Source organism: Marmota marmota, unplaced genomic scaffold (genome assembly GCF_001458135.2).
Source record: "Marmota marmota marmota unplaced genomic scaffold, marMar, whole genome shotgun sequence".
Lineage (NCBI taxonomy): Eukaryota > Metazoa > Chordata > Mammalia > Rodentia > Sciuridae > Marmota > Marmota marmota.
This window is the reverse complement of record NW_025999891.1, coordinates 365,574-381,834: the sequence shown is the minus strand read 5'-3', so window position 1 is coordinate 381,834 and position 16,261 is coordinate 365,574. Positions and strand designations below refer to the sequence as shown.

At 38.8% G+C, this 16,261-nt stretch overlaps 1 protein-coding gene across 1 annotated transcript; it reads right to left on the bottom strand.

Annotated features, from left to right (window-relative positions):
- Positions 1–5,891: 5,891 nt before the first annotated feature.
- LOC107155172 (olfactory receptor 1D2) lies at positions 5,892–6,830 on the bottom strand. Its single transcript, XM_015500960.1, has one exon. It carries the CDS (start codon positions 6,828–6,830, stop codon positions 5,892–5,894), a length of 939 nt encoding a protein of 312 aa, XP_015356446.1.
- Between the last annotated feature and the right edge of the window lie 9,431 nt (positions 6,831–16,261).

The window sequence follows — 16,261 nt, the reverse complement described above, 5'->3', positions numbered from 1 at the left end:
TTGGATCTCTACACACCCCTTATCTATTTAGCCATTCTATATCTTTTGATGTCAAAATTTTACATTTGTTTTTGTAATTTGTATCTATTAATAAATAATTATAGTTGTGATTTTGTCTTTTTCTCTTTTGGTTGGGAGTCCTAGGCCCTGTGCATACTACTAGGCAGGCAAGTGCTCTACCACTGAGCTTTGTTCCCAGTCAGGGATTTTGTCTTTTAACTCTCCTGATAGGGATTAAATTGTTTTACACACACCACTTTTACAGTATTACAGTATTAGGGAGTTTTTTTCCCATAATTTTAAGCAGTCCTTTATCATTGGACATAAAAACTTCTAATTTCTTCTTACTATAAATAATTTTGATGAGCTACATCTGTAATTATTTTATTTTTATTTTTTCAGTTGTCGAGATTTATGGGGTACAGTGTGATAATTTTATATATACCTTAATTCTATAGTTTGTAATGATCAGATAAGGGTAGTTAATATTTATATCTCCTTAAAAATTAAAAATTTTGATTAACATGTAATAATTTAGATATTTATGGGATATAGTGTGATATTTTAATATATGTATGCAATATGTATTGATCAAATCATGGCAATTAATGTTCCATCTCTTATTACTCTGTTGGAGGCTTTGATCTCTTCAGTATTTTTTTAAAATGGTGTCATTTAAAAAAATATCTTTATTTTGTTTGTTTGTTTGTTTACTTATTTATTTATTGATATGTGGTGTTGAGGATTGAACTTAGTGTCTCACACATGCTAGGCAAGTGCTCTACCACTGAGTCACAACCCCAGCCCTCACTTTCATGTTCTTGTTATTAATTAGCAGCTTTTGTTTCAGCCTAAGGAATTCCCTTTGGCAGTTGCTATAAAGCAGGTCTAGTGGTGATGAACTCCCTTAGCTTTTGTATGTCTGGGGAAGTTTTTATTTCTTCTTCATTTCTGAGGGACCACTTTGATGGGTAAAATGTTCTTGGTTAGCAGGCTTTTTTTCTTTGGCACATTCTCCCTGGCCTGCAGGGTTTCTGCTGAGAAATCTGTTGGAAGTTGTATTGATGGTTCCCTTGAGTGTGATATGTTTTGTGTCTCTTGTTGCTTTCAGTATTCTTTCTGTGACTTTGATTTTTGACAATTTGAGAGTATGTCTTGGTGAACTCCTCTTTGGTTGGAATTTGATTGGAGGCCTCAGGGTTTCCTTGTCTCTGGACATTGGCATCTCTCTCCAGATATGAGAGGTTTTCAACCATTATTTTTTATTTTATTAGTTATTATTTTAGTTACACAACTTTGTGGAATACACTGTGATAATTTGATACATGTATAGACTGTGTGATGATCAAATCAGGGCAGTTAAGGTTTTCATGACTAAATAGAAGAGAGGAGCCCAAAGGCTCCAAACACAAAGTAATGATAAGGAATAAAAATGATAATCACCCTGATTTGATTAGTACCTTGTATGGGCTCTCTTGTCCAGTGAGGAGGTCCACGGAACAGGGTAGAGGAGAGTGTGACTGTGGAGTCAGGAAATCAAGACTTCCGAAGACCAAGCAGGAAGCAGGCCTGATTTTATTGCGTAGTTACCATGTATATATACTCAAGCAGTAGCTGAGCAGATTACAGGCAGCCACCAATACGATGCCTGGTCAACTGTTTTGGTGGTGACTAATCAAGGAGCAGACTGTGGAGCAAGTGCTGGGACTGCAACATGTGACCTCGCACCCAGGGCTGTGCCTATGGGGTAAGTGGTTTGCCGCTAATGCACCTAGCACGAGGGGAATGGTTTGCCACTCAGGTGCCCTTAACGTATGCCACGTATACAGTACTCCATGCACCTTTCCCCACAGTACCTATTATGTACATGTATCAAAATACTACACTGAACCCCATTATTTCTAAATACACATTCTGGCTCTTCTTTTTTTCTCCTTCTGGGACTCTTGAAGGTCTCTTTGATGGTGTACCATAAACCTTGGAAGCTTTCTTTCTTTCTTTTTTTTTTTTCCCATTCTTTTTCTTTTGACCCTTCAACTGAATAATTTCAAGTGTTCTGTCCTGGAGCTCACTGATTCTTTCTTTTACTCAGTAGCCTGCTGTTGAAACCTTCTACTGAATTTTTCAGTTCATTATATTCTTCATATCTAGTGTTTCTACTGGGGTTTTAAATGGTTTCTCTTTCTCTGTTTCTCATTTTGCTTATGTATTGTTTTAAAAATTTTATTTAATATTCTATCAATATGTTTTTGTAATTCACTAACTTCTATTAGGGAATTATTCTGAATTCCTTGTCAGTTATTTTATAGGTCTCTATTTCTTTAGGGCTCACTATTGAATCTTTATTAATTTCTTTTGGAGTTGTCATGACTCCCTGATTTTTCATAATCCTGTGTCCTTATGTTGGTGTCTGTATTTAAGGAGATAGCTACCAGTCCCATCCTTTGCAGGCATTCTTTGGTAGGGATAGCCCTTCACTTTTATGCCTAGCCTATGATTCTAATGGATTGGCTGGTAATGAGCCAGGGCAGGCAGAGCTTGCTGTCAGGTGTTCTCACTTGATGGGCTAAAGACTTTCCTGTGAGATTGAGCTGCTGACTGGGCTCTACTTTCCAATTCCACCACTGGGCTCTGCAATAGGCAAAGTTGCTAGCTGAACACTGCAGTCACCTCTGATTGGGCTGGAACACAGGATGTATTCCCTGACCAGGTGTATTATCTGAGTTCTGCAGCCAGGCTGAGTTGCAGATTTGGTTCCAAGTTTAGGCCAAGTTACTGCTCAGGATGGTTGGGACCAGCTGCTAGTCTCAGAAGAAATGGACAGCTGAAGATTGTCTTCCTGCCTGAGTGGAAGCTTAGGGGTGGGCTTTGAGGCTGAGCTGAGCTACTTTTTAAATTTCTGGGTTGTGTAAGTCTATTTCCTACACTTTGCTAAAAGAAAGGCTTTGTGGCAGGCATCTCCTTCCCTGGGTGGGGTTTTCTGGTGAACTTTGAGGCTAAGTTGAACTATTGTATGAATGCGCAAATGGCACACATCTACCCACTATAATTGGTTAAAAGTTGTTGTGGCAAATACCTAGCTCCCTGGGCAAGGTCTTGGGATAAGCTTTAAGGCTGAGCTGAGCTACTCTTTGAATGCTCAGTTGGCACAAGTCCTGTTTCTGCACCTTGCTGAATTACTTTGTGGAGGGTATTTTTCTTCTGGGGTGGGGCCTGTGGGCCTTGGAGTGGGGTCTGAGGCAGGGTGTAGAGGTTGAACATCTAGAGACTGAAACCAGATTGAACTTTTCACCATGGCTGGCCCTGGGAGCAGCCTGCTTGGCTTTGTGGGTGGGTTATGCCACTGGCACCTCTAATTGGGCACCTCCATTGGCCACAGCATAGAGCTACCACCAAGTTCCAAGCATTGAATATGAGTAATGCCTCCTATCATTGTTTCTGTCTGACTCCAGGCAATCAAATTATACCTTTACCTGTAGTGTTTTCCATGAAGTGAGACCATATGAGCCTCCTGAGAGAGATCATGGAGTGCTAGGGAAGCTGATTTCTGTCTTTAGTTCTCTTTTCCCACTGTAGAAATGGTGGGCCAAGGGGAATCCTCTCTTTTTGGCCCTGTGCCATCTTGAGGGAGGACAAGGGTGATGTGGTTAAAGTAAGACTAGACTTAACTCTTCTAATGCAGTTTTTATTAGGTTCTGTGGTCCATGCAGATGTCTCAGGCTTATTTCCAAGATTTGGGTGTTCTTATCTGGAGGTAGCTGCTAATTGAACTTTATGTGTTTGTGGTAGTGGGAGAATAAAATGGAGACCTCCTAGTCCACAATCTTGTTGATGTCACATTATTTAAAAAAATAAGATTTCTGCTCCTTTCTCTTCTCCTTCCAACACTTCCATAATGTATTATGTGACATCACCACTTGATGGTGTCCCACAAATCCCATAAGGTTTTCTTCATTCTTATTTTCTTTTTGTTCCTCCAACAGGATGATTTAAAATGACCTGTTTTTGAGTAGCTGATTCTTTCTTATGATCTGATCTTGAAACAGCTGCTGCTGCTTCCTCTTCTTCCTCCTCCTCTTCTTCATTTTTCTCTTCCTCCTCCTTTTATTCCTCTTCCTCCTTTCCCTCCTCCTCCTTTCCCTCCTCCTCCTTCTTTTGTGGTACTGGGGATTGAATCAAGTACCTTGTGCATGCTAGGCAAGTTACCTCTGAGCTACATCCCCAGCACTTTTTATTTTATTTGAAACTAGGTCTTGCTAAGTTGCCCAGGCTGACCTCAAACTTACCATCCTCTTACATCAGCATCCTGAGTAGCTACAGGTGTGTGCCACCATACTCAGCCTGTACTTGAAGCTCTTTATTGATTTATTTTACTTCATTTATTGTACTGTTCAGCTCCAGAATTACTGTTAAGTTCTTTTTATGGTTTATGTTTGTTGAACTTCACATTTTATTCATGTGAAATTGGTTTCCTGGTTTTGTGTAGTTATTTATAGGTATTCTCTTGTAGATCATTGAACCTCTTTTGGATGATTATTTTAATTCTTTATCAGGTAGTTCATAGTTCTCCATTTCCTTAGGGATGGTTATTGGAGCTTCATTTTGTTCTTTGGTGGTGATATGTTTCCTTGATTTTTCGTGACCTCTGGAGCCCCACATTATTAAGTGCACATTTGAAGAAGCATTCACCTCTTCCATTCCTTTACAGATTGGCTTTGATGGGGAAAGTTCTTTGCCATTCAGCCCAGTCAGAGATTCCAGGTAGGCCAGGCAGGGTCTACACATGGGCATGGAGGTGGGCCAACTGCTGAGGACCATGGGGAAATCCACTACTAGGGTCAGGGGGCCATCTGTTGAAATCTGTGCACTGAATGGTGGAAGCTCCTGCCCAAGGTTCTGGCTATGTCAGTTCCACCAGTGAGACATGACAGGGTGTCCTCTTGGATAGCACCCTGAAAAGCAGGGGAAGTTCAACATATGCTTTGTCTTCTCATGGGAGAACTTGTGGGCTGAGAGTATCTCATTGTACTGAACTGTCCTGGCTTGGGAAGGGGTGAAGAAGGTAAAATGAAACTGTTTTTTTCACAGTTTCCAATACATCTTTTATTGCTTTTGTGCTCTACTGCAAGCTCAGTTGGATTAAGAGCTCTTATGAAGGTATTTTTATATTTGGACGGTTGATAAATCAGTCTTTGTGCTGGGGGATGAAGGATACAACCTTCTATCCTACTATCTTGATGACATCACTCTCTCACCTGTTTTTTTTGTTTTTTGTTACCCAGAGGTGCTTTACCACTGAGCTCTGTCCCTAGCTCTTTTTATTCTGGGACAGGATCTTGCTAAATTGCTATGACTATCCTCAAACTTGTGATCCTGCTGTCTCAGACTCCAAACATACTTGTTGAATCCCCCTTACCTTCAAGCTTTGTATATTTTTATGCTTTCAGCATCTCTCTTAAATAAATATATCTATATTTTACTTTTTAATCAATGTGGTGAACAGTGCATTTTAACTGATATATTAGGTTCATTTACATTTACTAAAATATTATCTACTGCTCTAGTAGACTGTGAACTCCACATTCATGTTTGTAACCTAGTTTGAGGGACCAGTAGAATGAATTGATGAATTATTGAATGAATATCAAATCAACTGAACTCTACCTGCTAAAGTTTAGGTCAAGTACTGGCTCTGCTGATTCATCTCTAAAGGATTTCTCTCTCTTTCAGACCATCAAAGCCCAGTGACCAACCTTCTTTATCAGTTACTGTTCACTTCCTATATATTAGTTGTATGCTATATGAGAGAAACCTCTTAGTTACATTTGGGTATATCCAGATATAAATATATCTCCATGTCTCAACCTCGGTGTCCTTTTTCCAAATTACACTCAAGTGGACCGCTGAAAGGGTTTCTTTAGGAGTCTTCCCAGAGCCCCATGCATGTCCTTGTTCCTCAGGCTGTAGATGAAAGGGTTCATCATGGGGGTCACGACAGCATACATCACTGTGGCTACTGAATCCTTCATGGAGTAGGTATGCAGGGGCTGCAGATACACCATACAAAGTGTCCCATAGAAGAGGGAGACCACAGCCAAATGGGAGGCACAGGTGGAGAAGGTTTTGTACTTGTTAGAGGCTGAGGGTATTCTGAGGATGGCTCTGATGATCCAGACATATGACATGACCATGAACCCTAGCGGGGTGAGGAAGATGAGGCAGCCTGTGGCGATCAGCACTGTGTGGTTGATCTGGGTGTCGGAACATGCGAGTCTCAGCAGGACATACATCTCACAGAAGATATAATGGATCTTGCGGGATCCACAGAAGGTCACTCTGGTCATGAGGAGAGTGTGAATGAGGCCATAGAGGATAGATAGGCTCCAACATACAGTGAGCAGCAGGAGACAAAGCTTAGGGCTCATGGCTGTGACATAGTGGAGGGGGTGGCAGATGGCCACATAGCGGTCATATGCCATGACAGCCAGGATGAGGTTGTCCAGGGCCACCAGGGAGACCAGGAAGTAGAGCTGTGCCAGACACCCTGTGTAGGAGATGGCTTTGTTCTGGGACTGAAGGTTCACCAGCATCTTGGGGATTGTGTTGGTGACAAAGAAGAGGTCAGTGAGGGAGAGGTTGGCCAGGAAGAAGTACATGGGAGTGTGCAGGCGGGAGTCAGAGCCAATGGCCAGGATGATGAACACATTCCCCACCACAGTGACCAGGTACATGGACAGAAATGTCCAGAACAGGATCCGCTGCTGTTCAGGAATCTCTGAGAGCCCTATGAGTAGGAATTCAGAGTCCCCACTTTGGTTTCCTCCATCCATTCCCCACTTCTCTGCAACAGGAGCACCAAAAAATGCTTACCAAATGCTCTCTATTGGATAAGGACATGAAGTAAAAAAAATCAACTGTTTCCCTTATATTAAAAATATTATAGATCCAAGCATGGTGGCTCATGCTTTGAATCCCAGTAGCTCGGGAGGCTGAGGTAGTTGTAGTAAGAGTTTAAAGCCAGCCTCAGCAAAGGTGAGGTGCTAAGCAACTCAGTGAGACCCTGTCTCTAAATAAAATAATAGGGCTGGGGATGTGGCTAGTTGTTGAGTGCCCATGAGTTCAATCCCCGGTACAAAAAGCAAAACAAAACAAAACATTATATATATATAAATCTTAGAGCTGGTTGTGTTGAAGTGCACCTGTAGTCTCAGCTACATGACAGGCTGAGGCAGAAGGATCACTTGAGTCCAGGAGTTTGAGGGTAACTGGATGACATATCAGACTATTTCACAAAAGTTTTGAAATATTTTTATAATTTTTACAAAATATAAACAATAAAGTAATAATGGCACAAAAACACAACTTGAAAAGTCTTTGTGCAATGTAATCATTCCAGCAACTTCTAATTTAACATGCTCAAGGAATTTTATCTATATCTCACATTAAATTTTGTCTTCTTAGCAATATTCTTGAGGTGTTTAATGATTAGTATGTTATTACATTGTTAGGTTTTTAAATGATATGATATTGTATAGGTTTTTTTTTATATCTTTATTTATTTATCTTTATGTGTTGCTGAAGATGGAGCCCAGAGCCTCATACATGCTAGGCGAGCGTTCTACCACTGAGCTACAACTCTAGCCCAATATTGTGTAGGTTTTTAAATGATGTTGAATACAAGCCTATACATTTATAAGAAATAGTTTAATTCAAAAATAGAAATCAGGAAATAAAAATATTTGAAAGGAGTAAGGAAAGTTATCATTATTTTGTTAATATGATGATATATCTATGAAAAATAAGACAACCAACTAAAAGACTACTAGTTAAAATGGAATTTCAGGATACTTGCAATCAAGTTTGATCTCTGCCACTTACCAGCAGAGCCACATCCCCAGCCCTTTCAATTTTTAAATTTTAAGATAGGGTCTTGCAAAGTTGCTTAGAGTGTTACTAAATTTTGAGGCTGGCTTTGAACTTGTGATCTTCCTGCTTAGCCTCCCAGGTCTCTGGGATTACAGGCGTGCACCACAACCTCAGTGCTATTGTTTTATTTTATTTTTTTTAACTGTGTCAGCTCATTATTTTTTTTGTGTTTTTGTTAATGAATTATAGTTAAACATAATATTTGGGGTTTGTTTTGACATAATCATACATGCATGAAATATAATTTGCTCCATTTCAGTTCCCAGTACTTCCTCTTTCCCTACCCTCCTGCCTCCTTTTGTCCCCCACATTTATAAATGAAGTTGGCTTCTTTTATTCTGTGTCATTCTTTTTTCCTTTTGGTATAATTTGACTTGCATTATTTTCATATTAAACTAGAATTAATTTATTGTCAATTTGTAATGTTTGGAATTTGTTGAAATTTCTGCATTAGTGTAAGATATAAATTTAAAAAGAAGTTTCCCTGGAATTTGTTTTTCAAAGAATAGCTTTCTTATGGCATTGAAATCTATTGATTAGGCAAAAAATTCTAGTGTGAATAACTCAAGCAATATAGAAAATTGTAAATTGGGAATAAGAAAGTCATCCTAAATTCTTCCTAGTCAACCACTTCTAACATTTTAATGGGCATACTTTCAATTTTTTTCATCTTTAGTCACTCAACAATGTGCAAGGGCATCTTTCTCCAAGTCAACATTAAAATTTATTGCCAACTTCAAGTAATCTTGTTTTTCAATGTGCATAACTTTTTATTTATTCTTAAGATTTAAAAATGTACCATTTATATTCTTTGATGTTTCATTGCATTTTCTGATATAGTGTCTTTTCTAAAAATTATGTCTGTTTTTCTCACAGTTTTCTTTCATTCTTTCCTTGTATCTCAGAGTTCATACTGTAACTATTGTGCCTATATAATTAACATTTCATTTTGGTGACTACTCCACCTACTCTTCAGAAATGATAGAAAATTCCAATCTGTTTCTCTGTAAGCAAAAAGATAGATTAAAATAGTCACTTGAATAGATTTAATAGTCTATAGAGGTATTATCCCAAGTAATCAGGTGAGCTGTCCCTTTATGCAAAGGACTTACTTAAAATTTAAAAAGTTTAAATGCATAATATTAATGATATGCATAATATCAAATGCATCTATCAAAAGAGACTGTTCTACTATCAAGAATCTTGCTTTTGGGTAAACAATAAGACCATTAAATTTGAAAATCTAATGGAATATGCAATTTACTTCTGGCTTGACTGTGAAGATCTCCAGTGACCCACTCTTGAGTAAAATTGTAAAAAATGAATGATTTCAAACCTCTGGAAATGATACTAAGGGCATAACACAAATAAACATCAATTTAAGTAAACAGAGGTGGGTTAGTCTGTGGCATTAGCACCAGGACCGCTCATCTCCCAACCCAGATCCTAGATTGCTGCAACCCAGAACATGCAGCTCCCTCTCCCCTTTTCTGCAGCAGGAGGGATTTTTTTTTTCCCCAAGAGAAGCACGACTTTGATATTTCTTATTCTGTCCTCTGTAACCTGTTGCTGGGGTTAAATCTCAGTCCTATGTAGTCAAGAAAAGGGAGACTTCTGTTTAGCCCTCACTGTGGGAAGGGGGCTGTAGCTTGGTGTAAGTGCTGTGGATACAGAGGTCTAATCATTCTGGATCAGGCTCATGAGCAGGAGAGGGAAGCTGAGAGGGCCTCAGGGTGCTGCCCTGCTTCTCTCAAGTGTTCAGTCCCAAGGAGGAGTCGCCAGAAGATTGCTTGTTTCACCACACCCACCTCAAGAACTGTATCTCAGAGATTTTGCCTTGGTTTAGAATCAGCCCTACAACAGGCATTTCTTAATATTTTCCTCCATGGAACTGACTTTGCAAGAGAGAGTGGTGGAAGTTGTGATGAAAGGCAGTTGGGAGAAGATTCATGGATTTAGTGATGCAGCAAGCTAGTGAGCCAGCAGCTCTGCTGCAGCCAGGACAAGTACCAATCACTGACCCAAGACAAATGATTCCTTCCAAGAAGTCAGATTTGATTGAGTTAGTCTGTTTTTGCAATTTATGCTTTTGAATGAAATAGACATCATTACCCTAAGTACATGTATGAAGACACGAATGGTGTGACTCTACTTTGTATACAACCAGAGAAATGAAAAATTGTGCTGTATATGTGTAATATGAATTGAAATGCATTCTGCTATCATGTATAACAAATTAGAATATAAAAAAAGAAGAAATAGCCAAGTCTGGCAATGAGTGGTGTTAAACAGCTGAATGTGGGCGGGGAAAGCTAGCCAGAGAGCCCTTTCAATACCTCTGTCAGTTCATGGTGACTGTGGGTACTACATAAGTAAATAACAATAAACCCCAGGAGGAGAGCTATAAGAAGTCATGTAAAATGTTCCAATTAAAAAATAAAATGAGGCATGAAAAGAAACAGGAATGTATGATCAACAGGCCATGACAGATATCAGGCCTATGAAAACAACATGATGTCAGGTTGAACAGAAACAGACCCCAAAGTAGCCATTAAATATGGTCACAAAGTTAAAGGAAAGCATGATTAAACATATTTAATAACAATGTCATGTCAAAGAGAGAATATGAATAAAAAGAAAGTATAAAAAAGAATGAATGGAAATGTTGGAGTTTTGATATATATAATAATTGGCATTAAAATTTCGAATGAGGTTCAATACTAGTTTCAAATTAGCAAAAGAAAGACTAGCAATCCTGAAGATAGGTTGATACAAATGATACAAACCTTAAAACAGAAAAAAAATAATGAAGAAAAACTGAAAAAAAATGTGGGACACCATTTAAGTATACAAACATCTTATGGAAGTATAAGGAGAGAAAGGATAAAAAAATATTCAAAGAAGAATGGCTGAAAACTTCCCCAATTTATGGAAAACCACTAACCTACATATATAGGAAGCTCAAAAACTTCAAATAGTATACCCATAAAGATACCCACTGTAGGCCATAACACTGGAAGAAGATTTTGAGTCAGAGGTTTGAATTCAAATCCCAGTTGAACACATGCAAGCATTTTTGAACACATACAAGTATTTTTTGAGCAAACTGTTACCCTTTAGTTAGCCAGATAATGGGTTAAGTGCTATAGATGTTTTTATATGCTATACTATAGTATATAAATATATACAGAGGTACTATATACAGAGGTTTTATTTAGTCTGCAAGGGAACCATTTGTTTCTCTTATCCCATTTTAGAGATGAGGTGACTGAGATTCAGAAGGTTAGTGAGTAACTAATAGAGTTGGTATTTGACTGCGTCTCCTTCAACCCCCAAATTCCATACCCTAACCGCTCTGCCACACATTAAGAGTAATAATGCTTGCCTTAGCCAGGATTGTGAAGAAATGATGTATGTGGAAACACTCTTTGAACATTAAAGATTTATTGTAAATTAGAGGGGCTATTGGGGATGACTGAGGGAGTCCTATTGACCAATTCCTCTAATTTATGATATTTTCCCAGCCCTTTCCAATATCTAATCTCCATCCTGGGCTTGCTTCTGACCCTGTTTCAGACAGGAGCAGCCTCAGCCCACCCTGGGACTGCAGGGAAGGGCCTAGCATGTTGAGCTGGCAATTCTTTTGTGTCAGGCCCTACACAGGAGAGAGGAGAGCCCAGGAACTCATCATTCTGAGCTTCCTGTACAAAGGAGTGTGGGCTGTCCAGGTCAGGAATGAGGGTGTGAAAGAGAGAAAGGCAGTGAGGCTGTTATATGGAGGATCTAAGTGCTAAGAAAGCAAAGCTTGCTGGGGAGGAAGTAAATTTCCCATCAGAGAGGACACACAGACAGGCAGCAGGAGCCTGTGGGCTGAGAGATTGTTTCAGTGCAAGGAGGTGATGATTAGGGGTCTCTTTATATATGAAGAATTGGAATCAAATAATGCAGTAATGATGTGGTGACCCTTTGGCATTTGAGTGGAACTTCTAGAGACTTGTATCCTGAATCTTTTATTTGTTACTCATATACTTCTCCTTTTGTTCTATAGAACTTTACATCATGTTTCTTGCAGTGGGCAACTGCAGCTTTGAGCTAAGGATCTGCCCAACAACGCAGTGTGATTTGATGGCGGAGAGGAGTGGTGACTAGGAGTTCCATGCTGTGTGTTTGCCTTGTGTTAGCCCACCACATGGAGGAAGGAGAAAACCTGGAAACTTGTGACCAGCAAAAAGGAGGCTGCTTGTCACTTAGAAAGAATAAAGAATTGTAGCTGGGTGTGCTGGTGCATGCTTATAATCCTGGCTATTCTGGGACAGGAGGATTGCAAATTTGAGGCCAGCTTTAGCAACTTTGTGAGATCCTCTCTCAAAAATAAAAAGGACTGGGGGCTGGGGCTGTAGCTCAATGGTAGCATGCTTGCCTAGCGTGCATGAGGCACTGGGATTTGATCCTCAGCACTACATAAATGTAAACAAATAAAATAAAGGTATAAAAAATACAATAACATAAAAAATAAAAAGAACTGTTATCAAGAGCACCTGAGTTCAATCCCCAGTATTGGAAAAATCAACAATGACAAAACAAAACAACAACAACAAAAAAACAAAACAAAAGAATTGCAACAGAAGGGACTGGAGTATAGCTCATCAAATGCAATGTCCTGGGTTCAATTTCAGGAACACAAACAACCAAAACCAAAACCCAAATTAAATGACAACAAAAAGAATTTGCAAATGGAAGGAGGAACTTTCATTCCCCCGAGATGACTGAAGTCTTGGGTAGCCTGGGCCACCATGTCTATTTCTGCCATGGAGAATATTCTTCCACCTCCTAAGACTCTAGCAGAAACTACTTCCTTCCAGTCTGGCTCCTGAAATTCAAGCTCTCTGGGACACTTGCATGACAAGAGGGACAGTTGGGGCCAGATGACAAGATTGGGAAAGCCAGAAGACCTTCAGAGGAATTGAAGCCTCTGTTTTCTAGTGCTTGATGTAAGAGTCTCCACACTTTACTGAGTGTCAGGATCACCTGTGGTGCTTCAGGGGAGAATGCTGATCTCCTGTCCTTTTTCCTTAAAGTCCTGGTCCTATTTTGAGAACCAAGACTCTTTAACCAAGCACCTGGTGGTTCTATTCTTAGGAAACTCTGCTCTGAGTCTGGAAGAGTGAGTAGGTTCTGGACCTTGGTGTGCTCAGATGGTCCTTGGAGGCACAAACCCTTCTAATATGTGGCTCAGCTGTGTGTGGAGGGATTGCAGGGGCAATATGGAAAAGGACTCCAGACTCGCAGTAGCCTCTGGCACCTCCTCCATTCTGTCCGTTCTACTAGAGCACAACCTCCCGGAGCTCCCTCATCTCACTGAATAGCCGTTCTTGCAGGTGGTGGGAATCACAGGCAGCAGGGCATGTGGCAGTAATTTGAAAACCATATAGCACTTAAAAGATTTGAAGGCTTGTTATATTACTTTAAACACCAAGAGGTTAGATTACATAGTATGTAAAAAACAAAATAGAGGTGAGAGGGAGAGAAAGGGGGATGGAGAGAAGAGGAGAGAATAGAATAGAAAAGAGAAGGCAAGCCTGAGACCTTACCTACTGACCTTACCCATTGCTCTGTGCGGTTCTTGGAGTTCTCTGGTTCAGCTGTCACCACTTTTCTCCTATACAGGATAAAAAGGGCATAAGGGACTCTAATGCATAATTTTCTGAATAGGGCTTAATGACTTGTGTTTTGGCTAAAGATGAGGAGCAGGAACTTGTTCCCTGGATCTCAGTCCCTATAAAAAGGGAGACAGAATTTAAGGCTCTTTATGCCCTCATTGGTCTGGGGGATCTAAAACTGAGGCTTGGATCCCAGTTTCATGTAGAACGGGGCTGAACAGGGCCCATTTATCAGTTTTGGAGAGGCCTTGGGGAGGCAATCCCAAGACAGCTTCTTGAGATGAACACAGATAATTGCTCCAATGTTGATATTTAGAGGCAAAGATCTTGGGAAATGAGTCTAGTTTACAAGAAGTAAACAAATCATTACTGTGCAGCAGTCCTAAAAGTTGCCCTACGAATAAAGATAAGTGAAAAATAAAGAAGAATCGACACATTCTGAAACCCAGCTTTGAGCCATTAGAGATCTGGAAAATCTCAAACACTAATTTTGGCTCAAGATGGTTTCAAGTTGTTTCAAATACTAAAGTAAAAGCAACTGGAAAAAAAAATCATGTTTGGAGGAAAACAATGTCCCTTAGATCTCAAATTATTTTTCTCAATATTTTTTTAAGGATAATATCCAACACATAAACGAGGATAAGTAGATATATGAGGAAATAAGATTTCAAAAGCAAGGACCAACACATGGGAAGCATGTAGGGACCCCGGATGTGAAAGGAAAAATAGAGGCGAGAGGGAGAGAAAGTGGGATGGAGACAAGTGGAGACAGCTGACCCAGAAAACTCCAAATTCTAATTATCAGACACAGGCTTAACAACAATACTTATGCTTATATTTAGGTAATAAAATGAAGCTAGAAAGTGAAGGAGGAATTTTTAAAAATGGAAGAGTCCTGGGTACTTAGAAGAAAGGCACACTGCTAGCACTCCAGAAGTTAACCTGTATTTCCTTTTAGTCACTGTTCCTGCAAGGGTAACTTCATGTCCCTTCACAGCACCCCTTTTAGACCCTCACCAACACCTCACCTTTTATTTCTTTGATAATGGTCATTCCAACAAGTGTGAGGTGATGTTTCATTGTGGTATAATATCTGTTCTTATTAACTTAATAATTTAAATTAATATCAATTTAATTGGCTACATCCTCTATTCTTTAACAATTGTTATATTGTATATGTCTATGTTATATTTTGATATAGTACATATCACATTTTGTATCCATTACATTTTTATTTTGAAGGTTATATATTTGAAACAACCTCCCCCAAACTAACACATCAAACTCATGATTTCTTGAGTACTACTTTTAGCTAAATAAAAAAGAGTGAGCCAATATGAAGTCAATTTAAATACCTGTCACCTTTTTTAATAGTCACTGTCTCATGGCCAGATTTGCTTGTTTTATCCCCAATTTCCTCCTCATCCCTTATTCCTTTAGATTTACTTTGAACCAAACTCTATATATCATTTCACTGGTAAATTTCTATGTGTATCTATAAAAACAGAAACTCTTAAGGAAAGAGTTATATATTTATATATTTCTTAAGAAAATAACTAATATGCCATTATCTCACCTAAAAATTTAACACTAATTTATTTGTATCACCAAATATCTAGTATGGTTCATATTCACAACTGCCTTATACAGGTAAAAATAATTCATTATTTAAAAATTAGAAAATAAAGAACAAATCAAACCCAAATTAAGAGAAGGAAAGAAATAAAAGTCAGAACTGAAGTAAACAAAATGAAGAATTTAAAAAATATATACAAAAGATCAATTAAACATTTTTTTTTTTAAAGATGAACTGACAAAGCTTTAGCCAGGCTAAACAAGAGAGGAAAAAGAGAGAGAGAAAACTTAAATAAATAAAGTAAGAGATGAATAAGGAGACATTATAACTGATACCATAAAAATAAAAAGATCATTAGAAACTGTTATGAATGATTATATGAGAACAAATTGGAAAACTTAGAAGAAATGGATAAAATTCTGCACAGCACAGGAAAATAACAGGGTGAAGAGGCAGATTGCCTACAAAATGGGAGAAAATCTGTGCCAGCTTTTCATCTAACAGAGGATTGAAATCCCAAATAATAAAGAACTTGGAAAATGTAATACCAAGGGACAAATAATCCAATCAGAAAATGGGCAGATGAGCTGAACAGGCACTTCTCAAAAGAACAAGTATACAGATGGCAAATAGACACATGAAAAAACACTCAGCATCTTTAGTCATCAGGAAAATGAACATCAAAACTACACTGAGATTTCATTTCACCTGTCATAATGACTATTTTTATATTAAGTAAAAAACCAAACCAAACCAAACAAGAAATGCTAGTGATGATTCAGGGAAAACAGAACATTTACACACTGGGAGTGGGAATGTAGATGAGTATGGCCAGTCTGGATAACAGTATGGAGATGCTTCTAAAAGCAAAAAATAAATAAAATAAAATAGAACTTTACTACGTGACCCAGCTCTACCACTCCTGAGTACATACCAGAAGGAATCAGTCGGCATGCAGTAGGATCCCAGCATATCCATGATTATCATGGCACTATACACAATAGCTAAGCCATGGTGTCTGCAATGTGAAAGTAGAAAGGCATACAACAGATGAATGAATAAAGAAAATGTGGTACATATACACAATGGAATATTAGCC

Bases quoted from the DNA above. Each gene is read 5' to 3' on its own strand.
- LOC107155172 (XM_015500960.1), bottom strand. From the start codon at position 6,830: ATGGATGGAGGAAACCAAAGTGGGGACTCTGAATTCCTACTCATAGGG.